This window comes from Larus michahellis, chromosome 1, assembly GCF_964199755.1.
Source record: "Larus michahellis chromosome 1, bLarMic1.1, whole genome shotgun sequence".
NCBI classification, from domain to species: Eukaryota; Metazoa; Chordata; class Aves; order Charadriiformes; family Laridae; genus Larus; species Larus michahellis.
The window spans coordinates 206576792-206592864 of record NC_133896.1 but is presented as its reverse complement, the minus strand read 5'-3'; the positions used below and the strand labels follow the sequence as shown (position 1 = coordinate 206592864).

The 16073-nt window shown below is 41.6% G+C and overlaps 1 protein-coding gene across 2 annotated transcripts in view; it reads right to left on the bottom strand.

Moving 5' to 3' along the window:
* Window positions 1-16073, bottom strand: part of PDGFD (platelet derived growth factor D) — a 138829-nt gene that overhangs the window by 42846 nt on the left and 79910 nt on the right. Inside the window, exons 2-3 of one of the 2 annotated variants that reach the window (XM_074570707.1) lie at window positions 14899-15085; window positions 10852-11032 (exon numbers count right to left, since the gene is read on the bottom strand). In XM_074570707.1, coding sequence (XP_074426808.1) covers window positions 10852-11032; window positions 14899-15085 — 368 coding nt within the window. Of the gene's footprint in view, window positions 1-10851; window positions 11033-14898; window positions 15104-16073 lie in introns of both variants that reach the window. The other variant, XM_074570697.1, reaches the window with a different exon arrangement.

Below are 16073 nucleotides of genomic sequence, written 5' to 3'. Positions count from 1 at the left end.
TAGGATGGAACACAATTGCAGGCAATGGTATGGCATTAAAAAAAAAAACAAAAATTAAAACTGATTATCAAAGAAAAAAATACCTTTCTGACAGTGATTTATTAATCTATGGTTTAATCTCCCGTGAGGTATGCGCCTATGCTTGTTATATTTAAAAATGATACTAGATGAACAACCAATAAATTCACAATACAGAAAATTCTTGTCCTTAGAGAAAAATGAGCTGAATAACCTCACACCTTTAAATTTTCAGATTCTATGTTTGGCTGCATTACACAAGAAAAAGTCCATAACCCCTCCCCCCCTAAATTTAGACTTGAAAATCTTAAAACAATCAGTATCATTTGATCCAGAGCTGTAGGTATTTCCCAGCAGTTACAGCTGTTGCAGCAAACAAGGCAAAGATTTATTCTGTAAGCAATTAAGCACGCATTATACACAATGCATTGTTTTCCCTGGCTTGCTAAAAATGAAAAAAACCCCACATTGAACAGTGCTAAGGCTGAAACAGATTCTTTGACCCAAACTTGGTCTAGATGAGTACAAGAGCAGGATTATGCTGCCAGGCTTTGTAAGGTAATGACACATAGTTGAATAAATAGCTTTGGTGGAATACAAAACACGAAGTTGAGTCTAGGGGCCCGCTTCTGCACAAGACTGTAAAGACATGCAATTCTTGTTTTGATTTAAAAGACAACTTGCAACCGACACCTGCTGGGATGGGTTTTCACAAGTTCCTCGGTGCAGGCTGGAGGTCTAGCATGTTTCAATTCACCAGTCACTTCCTCTGGAAGTCTGTCAGAAGAAAATCCTGAAAGCAGGCTGACTTCCTACTCTTCTCCAACACAGTTGGCACACATTGAAGTTAAGCTGTGCCTTCCGCTTTCATGGAAAATCTAGAGCAGAGGCTGCTCAACAGGGACAAGGCCTGGGAAAACCAGGTCATTTCCTCCTCCCTTGTGGCCACAGTGGTAGGAGGGACCAGCCCTGCCACACTGAAGCACCAGCTTCAGCTAATTAACACCTCTTTGCAGCACTGTAATACAACCTTAGTGACTAATTAACCTTTTTACAGAACCAAACATGGCATCTCTCTTCTCCCTACAAATCTGTCATCTATAAATAGATTTCTATAAAACACCAAAATAAAAGGGAAGTTCTTCATGTATTATCATCACTTCACATGGTAGCATGCTTCAACTGTTGCTAAACTGGAATTAAAGGGCAGAATATGGATTTACAGAGACAATATTATGTCCTCAAGTCAACAATTTAAAATAGTCCTGCTTCTCAACCAAACAGCTAATGTGGTGGACCGTCTAAGGAATGCTGTTAAAAAAGTTTGATAGTGTAAACTCACCTCATGTTCATACATGCTGATGAGTGGTTTAGGGTAAACCTGGGTAAGAATGGTTGGATTTAACCTTCCTCTTTAGAGTAGACACGGAGAGGTCCACGCATCAACCAGCAGCACTGACAGGGTGTTTGTGGCATTGTGTTTTGCGTTCAGTTTGCTACTGTATTTCCCATCTCTCCTTCTGGTGCCCTCCTAATGGTCAACTCTAAGCAGACAAATTAGCTACAAGGTCTTTCCATGTTTTCTAACAGGAGCTGAATTAAGACTGCTATTGGTCTGTCCCCATTGCAGTGTTGAAATACCATGTCCAAGCTATTGATATTTTCTGTTTAATTACACAGGCATGGGAATCAAAGTCAGGGAACAGGGTGGCCTTTGCCCTCTCCTAGGTTGTGCTCATTATGCCCCAGAAAATGTACCCTTTCATTTCATGCATTACAATTTTCAGTGCTGGATCCATCCAAACTTTCTGCTACCTGTATGTTTTTAATGTTAATTAAGAATATTGCTTTATGGATACCCTGAAAAAGCTGTCCTGCATATGTGGTAAGTAGCATTACTGATTTTAAGACTGACAAGCTCTAAAAAAAGCCTGAAATAATAAATCCTTTTCAAAAATGAATTGATACACCCCGAGTAGTTTTAATACAAAAATATCTTGAATATCCTCCATCCATTTTTTAACTATGACTCATTCACAAGGCTTCAAGACTGTTAGGAATCATTGATTTATTTCTCTAATTATCAGTGGTCGCTTGAGATTTTTCCAACTAGTTTGGGGATGGGTTTCATTTCCTACTTTTGCCACCGACCAGTAATTCATGAACTCTGGCTCATTGGAAGTCTACTTGTAGTGTACTCTCTATTTTTATTTAACAGAGATTGCTTGACCGTAACTGACATCTGAAGAACAGGGAAAAGATTGGCTTTCATATAGACTTTTTTATGTATCCAGTTATGTTAGGACTAGAAACTGATCATGAAGTGGGAAGCAACGTAGGCATGCAAGCTGAAGGGACAGACAACTCACCATGAATCTTCACTCATCCCCTCACTTAGCCAAGTACAGTGGCAAGATCATGGCCAGTTACTATAAGACTGGGGTTCCCTTCATTCATTTAATTGAAAAAACAAAGTCAGTATTCTGCCAGTGTTACACAATTCCCAACAACTGCAACATTCCTGTGGCCCTTATCCACTATTCTTACATGCTGTGTAGTTGTTTGATCTCATTACTAATATGTTTGCATGCTTCTTGGAATTTGCATCTTCCAATTTGCTTCTGCTGTATTTTGCAAGAAATCTTGTTGATGTCGAGTAAGTCTTTAGAGCTTCTACAAAGAATAAACTATGCTTCTTTTTGTCTAAGATGGGTAACCCTCTTGTATTACACATGATAGTGTTTTTCTGTTTTTGTATTTGTATCTCTAACTTACCTTGGAAAAGTTGGAAGTCACTGACTTCCTCAGGAATTCTTAAAACAGGTGAGTACTGACAACAGGAAACGCAGTCCTTCAAAATTTAAAGCTGTCCTAAATGAACAATGCCTATAAGTCTTGTTAGAGTCAACTATTTGTGCAGGACGCTGGATTTGAAAATAACAGGCTTGTGTTTGTATAATCCTTTGAAGATGTAAAGTGCTACATTTTCTTGTCCTTGGCCACCACCACGAGTTTGGCGAATTCTCAAACAGTGCATAACACACTACTGGATTAAAGATGTAGCATTTTCAACAGGAACTGGACATCAATGGGATTGCTGTTATGTTAAGACAGATCGTTGACAACGTCCTGCAAAGGAGCCACACTTTAACTGAGCTGTCAACAAATCAGGCATGGAGGAGAGCAAAAGGCCAGTTCTCCACCATGCTGTTCAAACAACAAAACTGCGAGGCACACATGCTTGCAGCTGGGAAAACACAGACACTAAGGTCTATTTTCCTTTCTGATTAAAACAATTGTTTTATCAGTTGAAATCTGACAGCTTCCAGGAGCTTCTGTGTGCTTACTGGGTCCCGCTGCTTCTGGTTTTGGTATCTTCCTTGCCAGAAGGTCTGTATTTCCCTGGCCATAACTCAGTCCTCACCCATGTTCCCGGCTGACTCTTTTCACTTTTGAAACAACCCCAACCCTAGCCCTACTACTCCTCAAGTTCACGGTTAGAGGTTTTGCCAAAAGAGTAGTAGTGCTGTAGTGAAATGGCCCTACTTTTGCCCTGCTTTCTACCCAATCCACACCTGCCCTCCCTCCACTCCTACACCCAGTCTTTCCTATTTCAGGTCCACTGCCTGTTTAAAATCCCCAATTCATTTGCCTCCTTTCTTTCCTAACCATGCTGCCACAACTCCTCTGGTTTACACAAATACCTCCTTCCCTTCATTCCCTTGTTAAAAGTCTTTCCTTAATTGCCATTCACCTTTCTTCAGTCCAGCTGAAACTGCTTTCATGTTACTGTAATGAACAAGTGACACGTGGACGTCTTCCTGGTAAAGAGGGAAGGCTTCTTCCTCATCTTTCATGATGTGTTTGTTAAGTTTGGTATTGTCACTCACATTCTCTCAGTCCTTTGGCTTTTTTATTTTTTCTTTCAGCTTTCAAGAATCTTTGCTTGTCTGGGGCTGCTTCTGCCTCTCTGACCATTGCATTTTGGCGTTTCTGCTGCCTTTTCTCTCTGTGGACTTGCCTCTTCCACTCTGTGTGTTTGCCTTACCCACAATTACCTTTATTTCTGAACTTGGACTATACTTAACTCTCCTCCCTTGCCTTTGCTGCTGCTGCTGTTTCATTGCCATTCCTGGATGATCCTATATCAGTCCTTCCCTCTAGAAGTTGTAAAATCCTCTGACACCAAGCTGGTAGGTGATTCCTCTTCTCCCTGAAACCTACTTTTGTTCACCATGGTCTTAGCAGTCTGATCGGTCTTATCTCTGACTTACAAATGGCTTTAGAAATTAGGACACAAGACAGGAAGACTCCTAATGAAATTTAAAATTCAGAGTGTCACATAGTAGAAGAATTGGCACCAAACTTTTTGTGTGAGACAAGAGTAAACATGGAAGGGGCATTAGACCTTCAGAAAAGACCTGCCTAGAGAAGGACTACAGTCTAGGGAAAACTGTGAGAAGACGCAGTCTGGGACAACAGACTCTGAGGTGTTGGGCCAGATGAGGTCAGTCCCCAGGCTCCCTCTGACTCATGTGCTGCACTCAGCTGGTGGGTTTCAGGCTTGAAAACCTGCAAGGTTTTCCACCTGAGGAGATGGGGCCAGCAAGACTTAGGCCTTAGGCAGTAAAGGTTTGGGTTTTGGTGCAGTAGGATGTTGGAGGGAGAAATAGCTCTTGGTTAGATGCAAATGGTGGAATGATTCTTTTAATTAGAAACTCTGGCTGCCCCTGGAGCAGGCAATGCTGCCTGTGAAACTGTTGGTCCAGACATGCCTTCTCAACCCAACTATGCTGTTTCCTTACTGCAAAGGTATCTGACTCCAAGTTTTGCTGCTTTTGTATCTATCTTTCACTAACTTTCTTTCTGCTCTGAGCACTGGGAGAACTGGAACATCCCTGCCTACCGCACTGCTTGGCATGTCTGCCACGCCACCTTCCTTTCTTCATCAAACCCTGCTGAAGGACAGGGTAGGTCCTGTGACATGAATTAAGCAGCAGATAGAGGCTTAGTGGATTCTCAGGAACGTCATTAAACGGAAAGCATTCCACCTCCCCATATAAAACTACTCGGAGATGCTCTATGTCTCAAGACGCATTGAGGCACGGTATCTCTTTTTAACATACTGTAATTTTATGTTGCTTTTTAAAACATTATAACACCTTCCAAAGTAAAAAAAAAATAAAAAAAAATAATACAATTGTGCATACATAATCTCTTAAATCCTCTGCTTATGCAAAGTTGGGGAAGGAATGTTAAAGATTTTGAGGAAGTTTTACCTAATTAGAAAGGACTTAATTACTTCTCTCCTGAAAGATGAGCCTCTGGCTGATAATTTTATGAGGATGGTATGCCTTGAGCAAAAACACAGAAAATAGTTTTCTGCCAGAACTTAAGAAAACAGAAGTTTCATCATATAGATTGTTACGAGTTTTGCACATGGGTTGCATTTATAAAAAAACCTTTGCTGTCTAGCATAGCCAGGCAATCAAAACTGAAATCAGAGAAAGAGTAGCAAAAGAACAACTGATAAAGCTTCTGCGTGTAAGTTCTTGCTTCTTCACGGTGAGATCTATTTCATGTTCAACCACTTTATTAACCCAGACATTCTCCCCACCTCATTCCTCTCCTTTTGTACCCCCAGCAATTTACTGGGATTCCTTCTGTGGATTATCTAAAACCAAGGAAGGTATTCATGCACCATTATCACGCTTGTTGTCACAAGAGATATATTATATGGGTTTTCAGGTAGAATATTTTGTCTTGGAGAGAGAAATGAAATGTCTATTATGCGAAAGAAGTGACGAGCTAAACCAGAAGCACAGCAGCGAAGACTCACGCGGCTCCTGGGCTGGATTCAGCTTTGTGGCCAGTGATAAAGAATTAATCATCCTTTATGGTCTTTATGAATCTGTATTCAGCCTGGTGGCTGAATCATTTTGTGACCATGTTAACTCTTACAGGGGTGTTTATTTATCGACATATTTAAAAAAGCCTGCAGCCTGGTGCTGCACTACTTGTGCAAAAAAATCTGGTAAAATACAGGGAGCCGGTTGCTTAATTCAGAGTGACTGTCTGTGAGTACAAGTATCAGAATCAGGTTCTTACTCTGCCCGTTTTAATTTCCTGATTGTGCTTTGAATTTTTGGTGTTTTCTCATGAACACAACAGGCAGGTATCAAAGGGTTTAAGTTTAGCATTTGGACAAAATTTGACTGGTCAGTATTTTTTGCATGGGAAAGTAAATTTTATTTGACTGACTGTGGTGTCTTATCCCACTTTGTGACCCATGCTCTTTTTTTGATGATAAATGGTGACCTGTAGCCTGAGTGTTTAGCAGAAAGCTACTGCTCTGTAAAATTCCACATGATGGATCAAAACCCAAAGTTGCCCCCTCTCTATTCCATTAATTTCTTTATTGCTCCTTCACTCAAAAAACTGTCATTTCCAACACGAAAAAAATTACTCATGATCTAACACACCGATACACATTTTGACACATAAGTTTCTTCTGGGACAAATGCACTTATGTTCTCCTGTTTAGTACCACATGTCCACCACTGTTGGTTTGCAATTCCCAAGTAAGTAAAGACTGTTCTTAATGACATGTGATGTTTCCTAGTCAAGAATTATAAATAAAAGTAAAAACACATATATACTGTGTATATGTAAAAAGATGTATATGTAAATACATATTTTTTAACCTTACATCTTTTTATATATGCATGTTTGTACATGTAGATATGTTTCTAGCTCTTTTGTAGCCCTTGTTTCCAGCAATGATTTTAGTCTAAGTTCCACAATATGGATTTCATTTAGGATTAACGAAACAATTAGTAAGGCAATAACAATTTACTGTTATAAACGTATAACAAATAAGTGCCTTTTACAATAAACTTAAAATAATGTTTTTAATTAGCAAATGGAATCCAACATTTTCTAGTTGTCTCATTAAAATGAAATTAGATGCAGGCTTGGGAATTTTAATTCAAAACATTCACCCTTATTATTGGAACACGTTCCTGAATGAGTTCCTAGATTATTTTAGTAAATGTCCATGCTAATGTACTTGTAAAACATGGGGTTCAATCTTGTCAACGTTCCCTTCCAGAATTAAGACATTGGAAGAATTTCACTTCAGAAGGAAAAAAAGGATTGTATAAAATGACTTCAATCAGGCAAAGATTATTTCCATGTGTAACAGTATAACTCAATTTACATTCCTACGTCTCCAAATAATTGATGCAGTATTTTTAGTAATTACTGAATACTTACTTGCTACACGCAAGATCCCTCAGTTGAGGTAACTGCACTGCAAGCAGCAGTGGAATGAAATTTTACATTTGTGGAAACACGGAATACTCACATCACCTACTTTAAGGCGTGCAACTCAGGGGCCTTTCTCACGACAGTGCTGATCTCCCCTTTAGCAACTGCGTAAGTAACCTGTGATTACTTATCTTCCTCTGTATCGCATATTGCTATGGTGTTTGTTGTAACACTACGTCCTTAAAGTAAGAAATTACATAATGCATCAGAAAAAAAGACTGGAATACCTCAGCGCCTTCTATGCTGCAAATTAATGTTTCTAAGGCAACTCAAACATGAAAAGCAAAAAAAAAAAAAAAAACAATTTGAGAAATAAGCACTTTACGTGATAATGGCAAGGAGGAATTTCAAACAAATTTGCAGCTAAGTGAGGCTTGTGCCTAATAGCTGTCCAGGGCTTGCTCCAGACCATTTTTGTTCTGGGTCTATGAAGCTTGAAAGAAAAGACAATTTTTAAAGAGGTTCGAGGGAGGCATTGCTCTGTGTGGATACTCAGGCTAAGCCAACAAACTGCACAGTTACAACTGAGGGCTTTACGCGTGAAGTGCCTGTAGACACCAGCCACCAGCTGCACATACTTACCCGCTTCTGCACTGTCACAGACCGCACAGAGTAGAAGTGACTTTTTCCAGCCACATTAGGACACTTTTGACCCTTATTCAACTTAGGATAAGCAGTGGGGCACACTCAACTCACTAATAAGCTCCTGGAGTCAGGTCTGCCCTGGAGCTCCCACTCCACGGAGTCCTACAGCTTCATGGAGAAAGAGTGGCTCAAGGACAGGCAACAGGCAGCAGTGTGTTGGATCTGAACCACCCTCACTGATCCCCCTCCGGCCTTCCTCATCCCTCAGACCCACGGAGGGGAGGGCAGAGGTGCCAAGAGGCAGAGGGTGAGGGGAGACGAGGAGATAAAAAAGGGGGAGGGAGCCAGCTTTGGCAAGCAAAAGTTGCTAAATGCAACGTTTAGATGCTCAGATGTTTTTTCACACATCTGCTTCCTTGCCCATTGTCCCTTATTGTATATTGAGACAGTTAATTACTCCCATGCATCCGTATGACTTCCAGCCTTGTCCAGTTAAAGATCACCCTTGTATTTTTTTCAGTCTTATTTTTCCAGAGTCATTTTAAACTCTAATCCCACCGTCCCGAGTGATCGAGCCCCTTCATCTTACATTGGTTGCTTACTTTGCATGCCTTCTTTTACAAGGGCAAATGTGATTTTCATGGATACAAGTCTAATTTATGTCTTATCTAGAAAAATAATCCCTTTTTGTTTCTCTAAATGGCATTGAAATGTGAAGTTAATGCAAAAACACAAGCACATGAAGATAATGAATTTCTGCTAAGCTCTGCGGTGCCTCATTTGTACCTCATGCAGAGTGCTGAACTAAGTAAAAACTTGATCTGCATCAAATGAAGTGAACTTAACTGACTTCCTTGAAGATTCATAAATGAGGAGGCCAGAGAGCAAGGCTGCAAGGCTGTTGGGCTGCAAGCATAAGGGGGAGAAATTCACCCAGCCGATCTGGCACCATGCTCAGGACACGCAGCTTATCAATAAACTCAAGGAAACTCTCCAAATCGCTTGCTTCAGTTTCCTCTGAAAAATTACCAACCGCAGTCTGGTATACAAATAAACAACTGCCATGCACATCCAAACTCCATATATCAGAAAAATAAGGGAGTTAAAGATTCGCATATATCTTGTGCACCATTTTCCAAGAAAGCCCCCAGAAATAGCCTTGTCTTGGAGAGGTTACAAAGGCAGGCAAAAAAGCAATGTAAATGTCTTTCATTTAATTTGATACAAAATACCATATGTTTTTGCATGCTTCATTAATGCTCCTTGGTTTCCCGCCTAGAAACGCGGAATGATTTCAACCTTCAGGGGTCAGCAGTGCTCAGCATATCTATGAACTGAGCTCTAAGCGACTGTGGGGACTATGGAATAAAGGCTGACTCTGCTGAATATTAATCCTGCAGTTTTAGGTTGGACGGTTTGGAATCTGAAAACCAGATAAGTACATATCACCCCCCATCTCATGGTGACGCACGAATGCCACTAATCACCTGTACGGTTCCCTTCTGGGAAAAAAACAGTATTTCATTCAGAGGGTGGAACTTGTAGAGTATTCCTTGATTTGCTTGACTGTAAAATTCTCTCTTTACTCATAGTTTTGAAGTTAGATAAATGTGGTAGCCTTTTTTTGAGCTTTCTAGTGCAGAGTCCTGTGTTTTGAGTGATAACATTCATTTTTGGAAAGCCTAATACTATCAGACTAGCTGTACGTGGTCTGGAATAAAGCTTGCTAAATGCAGCAGAGTTTTTGTGGCTGCACTGAAATATGAGTAGTGTAAAGAGAGGCTGCTTCACTGTCTCATTTTTATGCCCAGTGGTCTTTCATAGACTGCTCTGCCTAAATTTTAGTTTTAGTAGATTACGTTTAAATTAGAGTAAATTAGAGCTCAGGATTCACTCACAGTGCAATGCCTTACTCCACTAGAAGCCTAACAATTTAAATGCAAGGGAGCACAATCTTTATAGCTTTAGAGTTGTCTTGACAATGTGCTGTTTATGGACTCTTTTTAGCAGACATAGGCATACATGCATGCAAAGCTGAGAGCTTGAAGTGAAATGACTCAAACAGCGGATTTCTCCTGTTACAGCATTAACATTATTGCTATTCCAGGCTTTCTTATTCTTGTTAAATAACAGTGGACTGAATAAAAAGGGAATAAGAAGTGTGATGGATATGACAATATAATGATGACGGTATAACAAATTAATGCTTACCATTTCCTGAGTGTTTGCAAAATCTGCCTCTTTCGAGCTACACTGCACCAAAAGCATTATAATATTAATCAGGACAATACAAAGGAATACATATTTGTATCAAAATCTACTTAGGGTAATGAGTATTCCTGCTCCCTAAAGACAAAAACAAAATAAAAAACCAGGAGGTTTTCATCTCATTGAAACCGTACATGATACCCTGGTAATGCCACCGCATATTTAGAGAGCAATGTTTATATATGGTTAAAAATACAGCCTGAGCCTTAGCACATTGTCTTGCATGTAGAATTTTATTGCACGTGGAATAAACTACTCTGCATCTAACTCAGAATCACAGCCTTAACCCCTCGAGGCATTTTTATTTGACCTCAAATGAACATAAAAAAGGAGTTCATAGAGCAGCCATTACTTTGCTATTTCTGCAGCATCTGTCAAGGCACTGGCAGCGCAGCCTCAGTGCAGAAAGTGTTAGTGCTCCTAGAACATGTTATTAGTGGAAATCTTGGCCTGGACTTGACTTCATTTTATATTTAATGACAGGATGTCAAAAATACTTTGATCTGTACGAATGCAGTTGCTGGAACAAAAATACTTTCAGTCAATTAGTGCTTCTATCCAATGCAGTTAGCTACACCATCCAGCCTTCAAGTACTGGTGCTCCCTTACACAACACCAGTCTCTCACCCATGACACAGCGAGGTGACTTACCACAAGGGAGTAACAAATCTTGAACCCCGGTTTAGCCACAAAGTAGTCATCGGATTTGAAGGTTATCTTTATCTGATTTGTTCTCGATGTTATTCTTGGAGGCACTTCCTTGTGTCCACACCACCGTCCTCGTATAACCGTGCTGGTCTCCGATACATCTTCCACTTCCACAAAGTCATACCTGGGAACCAGTTCGAAGGATTAGTTTTTGGTTACAGAAGATGGTTGCAAACAGACAGGAGCACACCTAGAGACACCAAGACAACTGTCGTCCATTCTCCATTGCAAAACATTGGACTAAATATTACAGATGGTGGACATGCTCGCGTAGAGCTAAATACACTAAGCTGCAAGCTACTGCCTGAGTGCTCAACTGGCTGCTTTTTGTGCTCCCGGCACATGACAGACAGTATTTTCTACCATGTTAAAGTAGCCATGAGAGGTACTTCCTTGTGCTTAGTACATAGTAAACATGCACATTGCGCTTCACGTGGTGGACAAAACACTATTTAAGGCAGGCTGATGGAGCTGAGCAGCCACATGCCCTTGTGCACTTTCTGGTAGAGCAAAGGATGATGCCGGGAAGACACGGGGCAGCACATGCTGCTTAAAAGCGCGTGCTTTTTAGGATGTTCTTTGTAGGTGGCCCATTGCTCCTGCTAGATGGTTTGGAAAGACTGGTTTCAAGATTTCAAGCAGGAAAGGGCAGGCTGGCATGCTGTGTGCCACGGCTGGGACTCCACTGGGTGCTGTCACCAGGGGAAAAGCAGCAGCATGTCTTGCCCTGTGCAAGGTCACACCTCGGCCAGGCACACGCGCCACGGCCGTGCTGCCCCTGACACCAAAGAAGGCTCTGCCAGGAGATGCAGGGATGAGAGGACACGGTGACAGCACTCACTGCCACAGCCTGAGTGGCTTGAGTCATTTACTGAGTTCATTTCTTGAGGTGGAGAATAAGGGAGGCACAGAATAAAGTCCTGCTCTCACTACATCTATGAGAAAAATAGCCCCTAATACCTGTGGAGCCAGCACTAGGCCCCGCACACCGCGGCCGCCGAGGGAGAGGTGGTGAGAAGAGGGGCAGGCTGAGTGCCGGCAATGAGAGATGGGGAGAGCTGCCATCCCCGCAGTACAGTTAAGCCTGAAACTTTGGAGGTCTTTACCAGGAGAGGTTTTTATTACCAAAGCATGTGTATCCTCCAAAGAGGGACTTTAAGACTGTTAACTGATTCCTACTAGAAATGTGCTGCTCCCCACCCCCCGGTCTGCGGGCCAAGCGCCTGCCTCCCTACCCTGTTGTGGGAGCTGAATAGCTCTGTAAATAACAGACCTGCTTTTCTTTTTCTGCTAAGAGTCCATGTGAAAAAAACACAAATACTATGTGGCTTGAGAATATCAGCACTGCTGCTTTTATATGCACCGACCCCAAATTGCACAGAACAGAAAATAACAGCTTTGCCATAACCAGATCACTTAAATCTGCCCAAACTCTGCTGAAACAACCGTTTTTTGTAACGCTACAAGGTTTAGTGCCAGACGGAGGTAACCTTGTCTCAGGCTGTCTCCACTGTCCTCTGCTCCCACTCCCTCCTGGTGATGGAGGTGGTACCCCGGGCAGCACGACAGCCAGCGAACGCTCAGCGTAACACGAGGGGTTGCAGAGTTTTCAGCCTACGATAACCTTGTAGGCTTTGGTGAAAATGGTCCCGGCTGGCCTCCCCACTTTCTGAGGCCAGGAGCCAGGAAAAATGGGGCAAATCCATGGGCTTTCAGGGATTATTTCTGCTTTCAACAGCAGAGGCTTTGCTGCAACGGTCATGGATGTAGGTGCAATCTCGGTTGTTTCTGTGCATGCAAGGAGCCTCGGAGGCTGGGTAATTTAATTGCTTTTCTGAATCATCTCTTATCAAGTACCTGTGGAAATGCTAACAGCACTTCTAGAAAATTCTGTAAAACCTTGAATATTTCCCCTCCTTCTGAAACAGCTCTGGTAAAGTATACCTTTTCATTCCTCAGCCTGACTGAATTTCAATCAGTTCAGTCTTAATAGTATGCAAATTACAATAATTAGCATTAATGAAAAATTGAAACAAAACACTAGGAAGTTTCTGGGAAAAAAAGCGTAAGGTCAAAAGCAAGTACAAAGGGAAGGTAAGGTGCAGAGGTCCTGAATTTCTTGTCCAATATACACGGCATTCAAGCACATGCTCAGCTCTCAGCATTCATTTCAGTTAGAATACGCCTGGCTGTCTCTGTAAAGCAGCACTGCAGGGATTGTCAGGGACTGAAGTTGCAGAAAGGACCTAGTTTTGAAAAACATATAGAGCATTAGCAAAAAATCTAACTATGCACACAGTACTTAACAGGCTTAAAGCCATCATGAGCTGCCTGCCCGAGAAATTCCTCGCTCTGGAAGTAATATTACGCAAATAAAGGTCTTCCAGGAATGCCAGGGAAAGATTTATTGCAGAAAAGAATGTGATATTTCTCCAGCTTCTATAGACGCTATGGATGATGGAAGGTCTTTGTTTTTCTCTGCATCCCAAATTAGCTGCTCTGGAAAAAGCAGGCGGAATGTCTTCCAAGACGGTCCCCAAACCCATAACGCTGGTAACAGCTTGAGTTCCTCTCACCGTGCCACCACCTTTAACAGTTCTTGACAGAGAATACTTCATCTTTTTTTTTTTCCCCACTACATTAGCCCTCTGTTTCAAAGTTGCAATGCTTTAAGGTCAGCCACAGTTTATCCACTATGTAAATATTAACAGGCCGCTTCTGTATGCATTAGGCTCTCCATCTGGGAAAGCGTTTGCGGTGCTTGGAGGTAACTATCGCTCCTGACTCTGCTGCTGATCTTGGACCAACTGCACCAGAGCCGAGCAGCAGCTGCCAACACCATCAAGGCACAGGGAAGGAGAGCCAGTTCCAGGCTGCATTCTTTTATTACTAAATGGAAAGCAAACCTGCAGAAATGGTTCTCTCTATTGGTAACGTAGAAAATTAACAAAGCAAACCCAGAAAAAAAAAAAAAAATCCAACCTGTAACACCCCGCAGAGCTGCCAAACCCTATAAATGCAAATTAATTGACAAAGAAGATAAGATAAGCAGAGGCTGGCTGCGCAGAAATCCTAACAACCCAGTTCCCTGCATAGATAAGGCGTAAGTATCAACATGATCAGGCAGAGAGCTGAAGCTGAGACTTGCGCGTTTTATGTAAGTAGCATCACAGCAATCTGCCCTTCGGCGCGCACGGGAATCCTGAGCCTGCTCTCTCCCACAGAACAGAGCGCTGAATAAAAGAAAAATAAAAAACCTCCACGGACTTATACTGTTATAGTGACTGTTGGCAAGATTCACAGCTCTGCTCTGCGAATGCCAAGCAGTTTATCCACCTGGGTTAATCAGCCAGATCAACCGAGCTTATGGACACTTTTGCTTAAAAGGGGAAACCAAAGCAACTGGGATAGAGTGTACTTTTTTAGATACATCAGTACGCAGAGTGCACTGATGTTTGTGAACATGTATTTCAAGGTTTTAAAAGAAACTGTACCAGCGAATAAAACCAAACAAATAATTTAAAGAACATAGTTACATTTTTCAATGCATTTCTGTCTGTCCCTCACACCCCAATAGAAGCACATACCTGCTACTCACTCACACCTCCCAGAGCCTTCCACCTACTGAAAAAGATGCTTTTTGCCTGTCTGAAATATGACAGAGGTGATAGAGGACAAAATCCTATTGAAGGAGTACCTGAGTTGTTAGGTAGCTGGATTTGAGTGTACAAGTGCCTTGTGCTTAAAATATTATAGAAGGACTACAACCTGCCAAAACTGCTTCAAGTCCAGGACAGCTCAGTTTATTAATAAACTAAAAAAGCAATTTGAGTTGGAAGGGACCCTTGGAGGTTTGTCCTCCGAGTAGGGCCATCATAGACCCTGCCAGACACACCCAGGTTTTGGTTTGCAGTCTCATGCCAGTGGCCACATCCTTAAGCTCAAAGGTGTTATTAAGGAGCCTTTTGCAAACTTCCACTCGCCACTCACCTGCAGATATCATTTTCAGGCTCCTCCAGTCCAAACTGATTATCAAAAGCCAGCTGGATCCTGGTGCTCTCTGGGGAGTGGAGCCGCCACGTCAGCAGGAGGTTCCTGGGGTAACTGCTGGGGAAGCGAGGACTGTGGATGCAGCCGTTCCCTGCCACGCTGATGGTCTCTTCTTTTCGGTACAAGTCTGTGAGGTGATTGCTCTCTGTTAGTAGTCACAACTTGTAGAAATTAGTATGTTGTTCCAGTTACAGGAAGGCAAAAAACACAACAGTTTACAACACAGCACAATTTATTTGCATTTAAAGTCTATAAAAAGTTGGGTCTGGGAGCAGTTATTATTAAATAGGAAGTACAGTGTATTTTTCTCTTAATTCAACCCCCTATAAACAATTAGAACAACAGTACTTAACTATATAGACTTTATTTTATGATAAATATATCATTACTTTTACATTGATATTGATTATGTAATTTCCTTCTCACCATTTTGGTTTTAAAACAGATTTTAAACTTTAATAAAAGCTGCAAGCTTGAGAACAATGAAGTGAGACAGAGCAAAGTAAAATGGGAAACATCCCTGCTTCCCAAATTTGGTGCTCTGTGGAGGAATGCCCTCCAAACAAAAGCAGCAACAAAAGGCTGCAGGAAAGTGCGTACGAGTTAGTCTAAGTTTGTTTATTGTGCTTAAGTATTTCCTCCCAGAAGCATGTGTTAGGTCACATTTTGATTTTATTTATATGGTGTGAATCATTTGCTGTCAATGGATCATTAACACAAATAACTACTCCACGTTTACACTGATGTAACGGAAGTCAGAAACTGCCCCACCAACCGTCTTATTGAGTAACTTCAAGACAAATAGCCAAGTCTTTACTTAATTCCAATTCCACAACTTCTGCCTGTGCAAATACTTAATTGTTCCTAAAGTTTACTTATAATGAGGTAAAGCCTCAGCTACTGTAAATCCCTGGCTCCAAGGATAACAGGAACTGTGGCAAGACCCAGCTCTCTAAAAGTCAAAATGTCTTCTCAGTTGCACCATGCACTTGCATTGTCCAGCTGTTACGGATGCTGGAATTTGGCTCCCAGCCTCACAGAACTGCAAACAACTATTTTTGTTGTGCATTGACAACGTTAGTGTGGCGAAATTTCAAGGATCAGAAGGCTCCAAG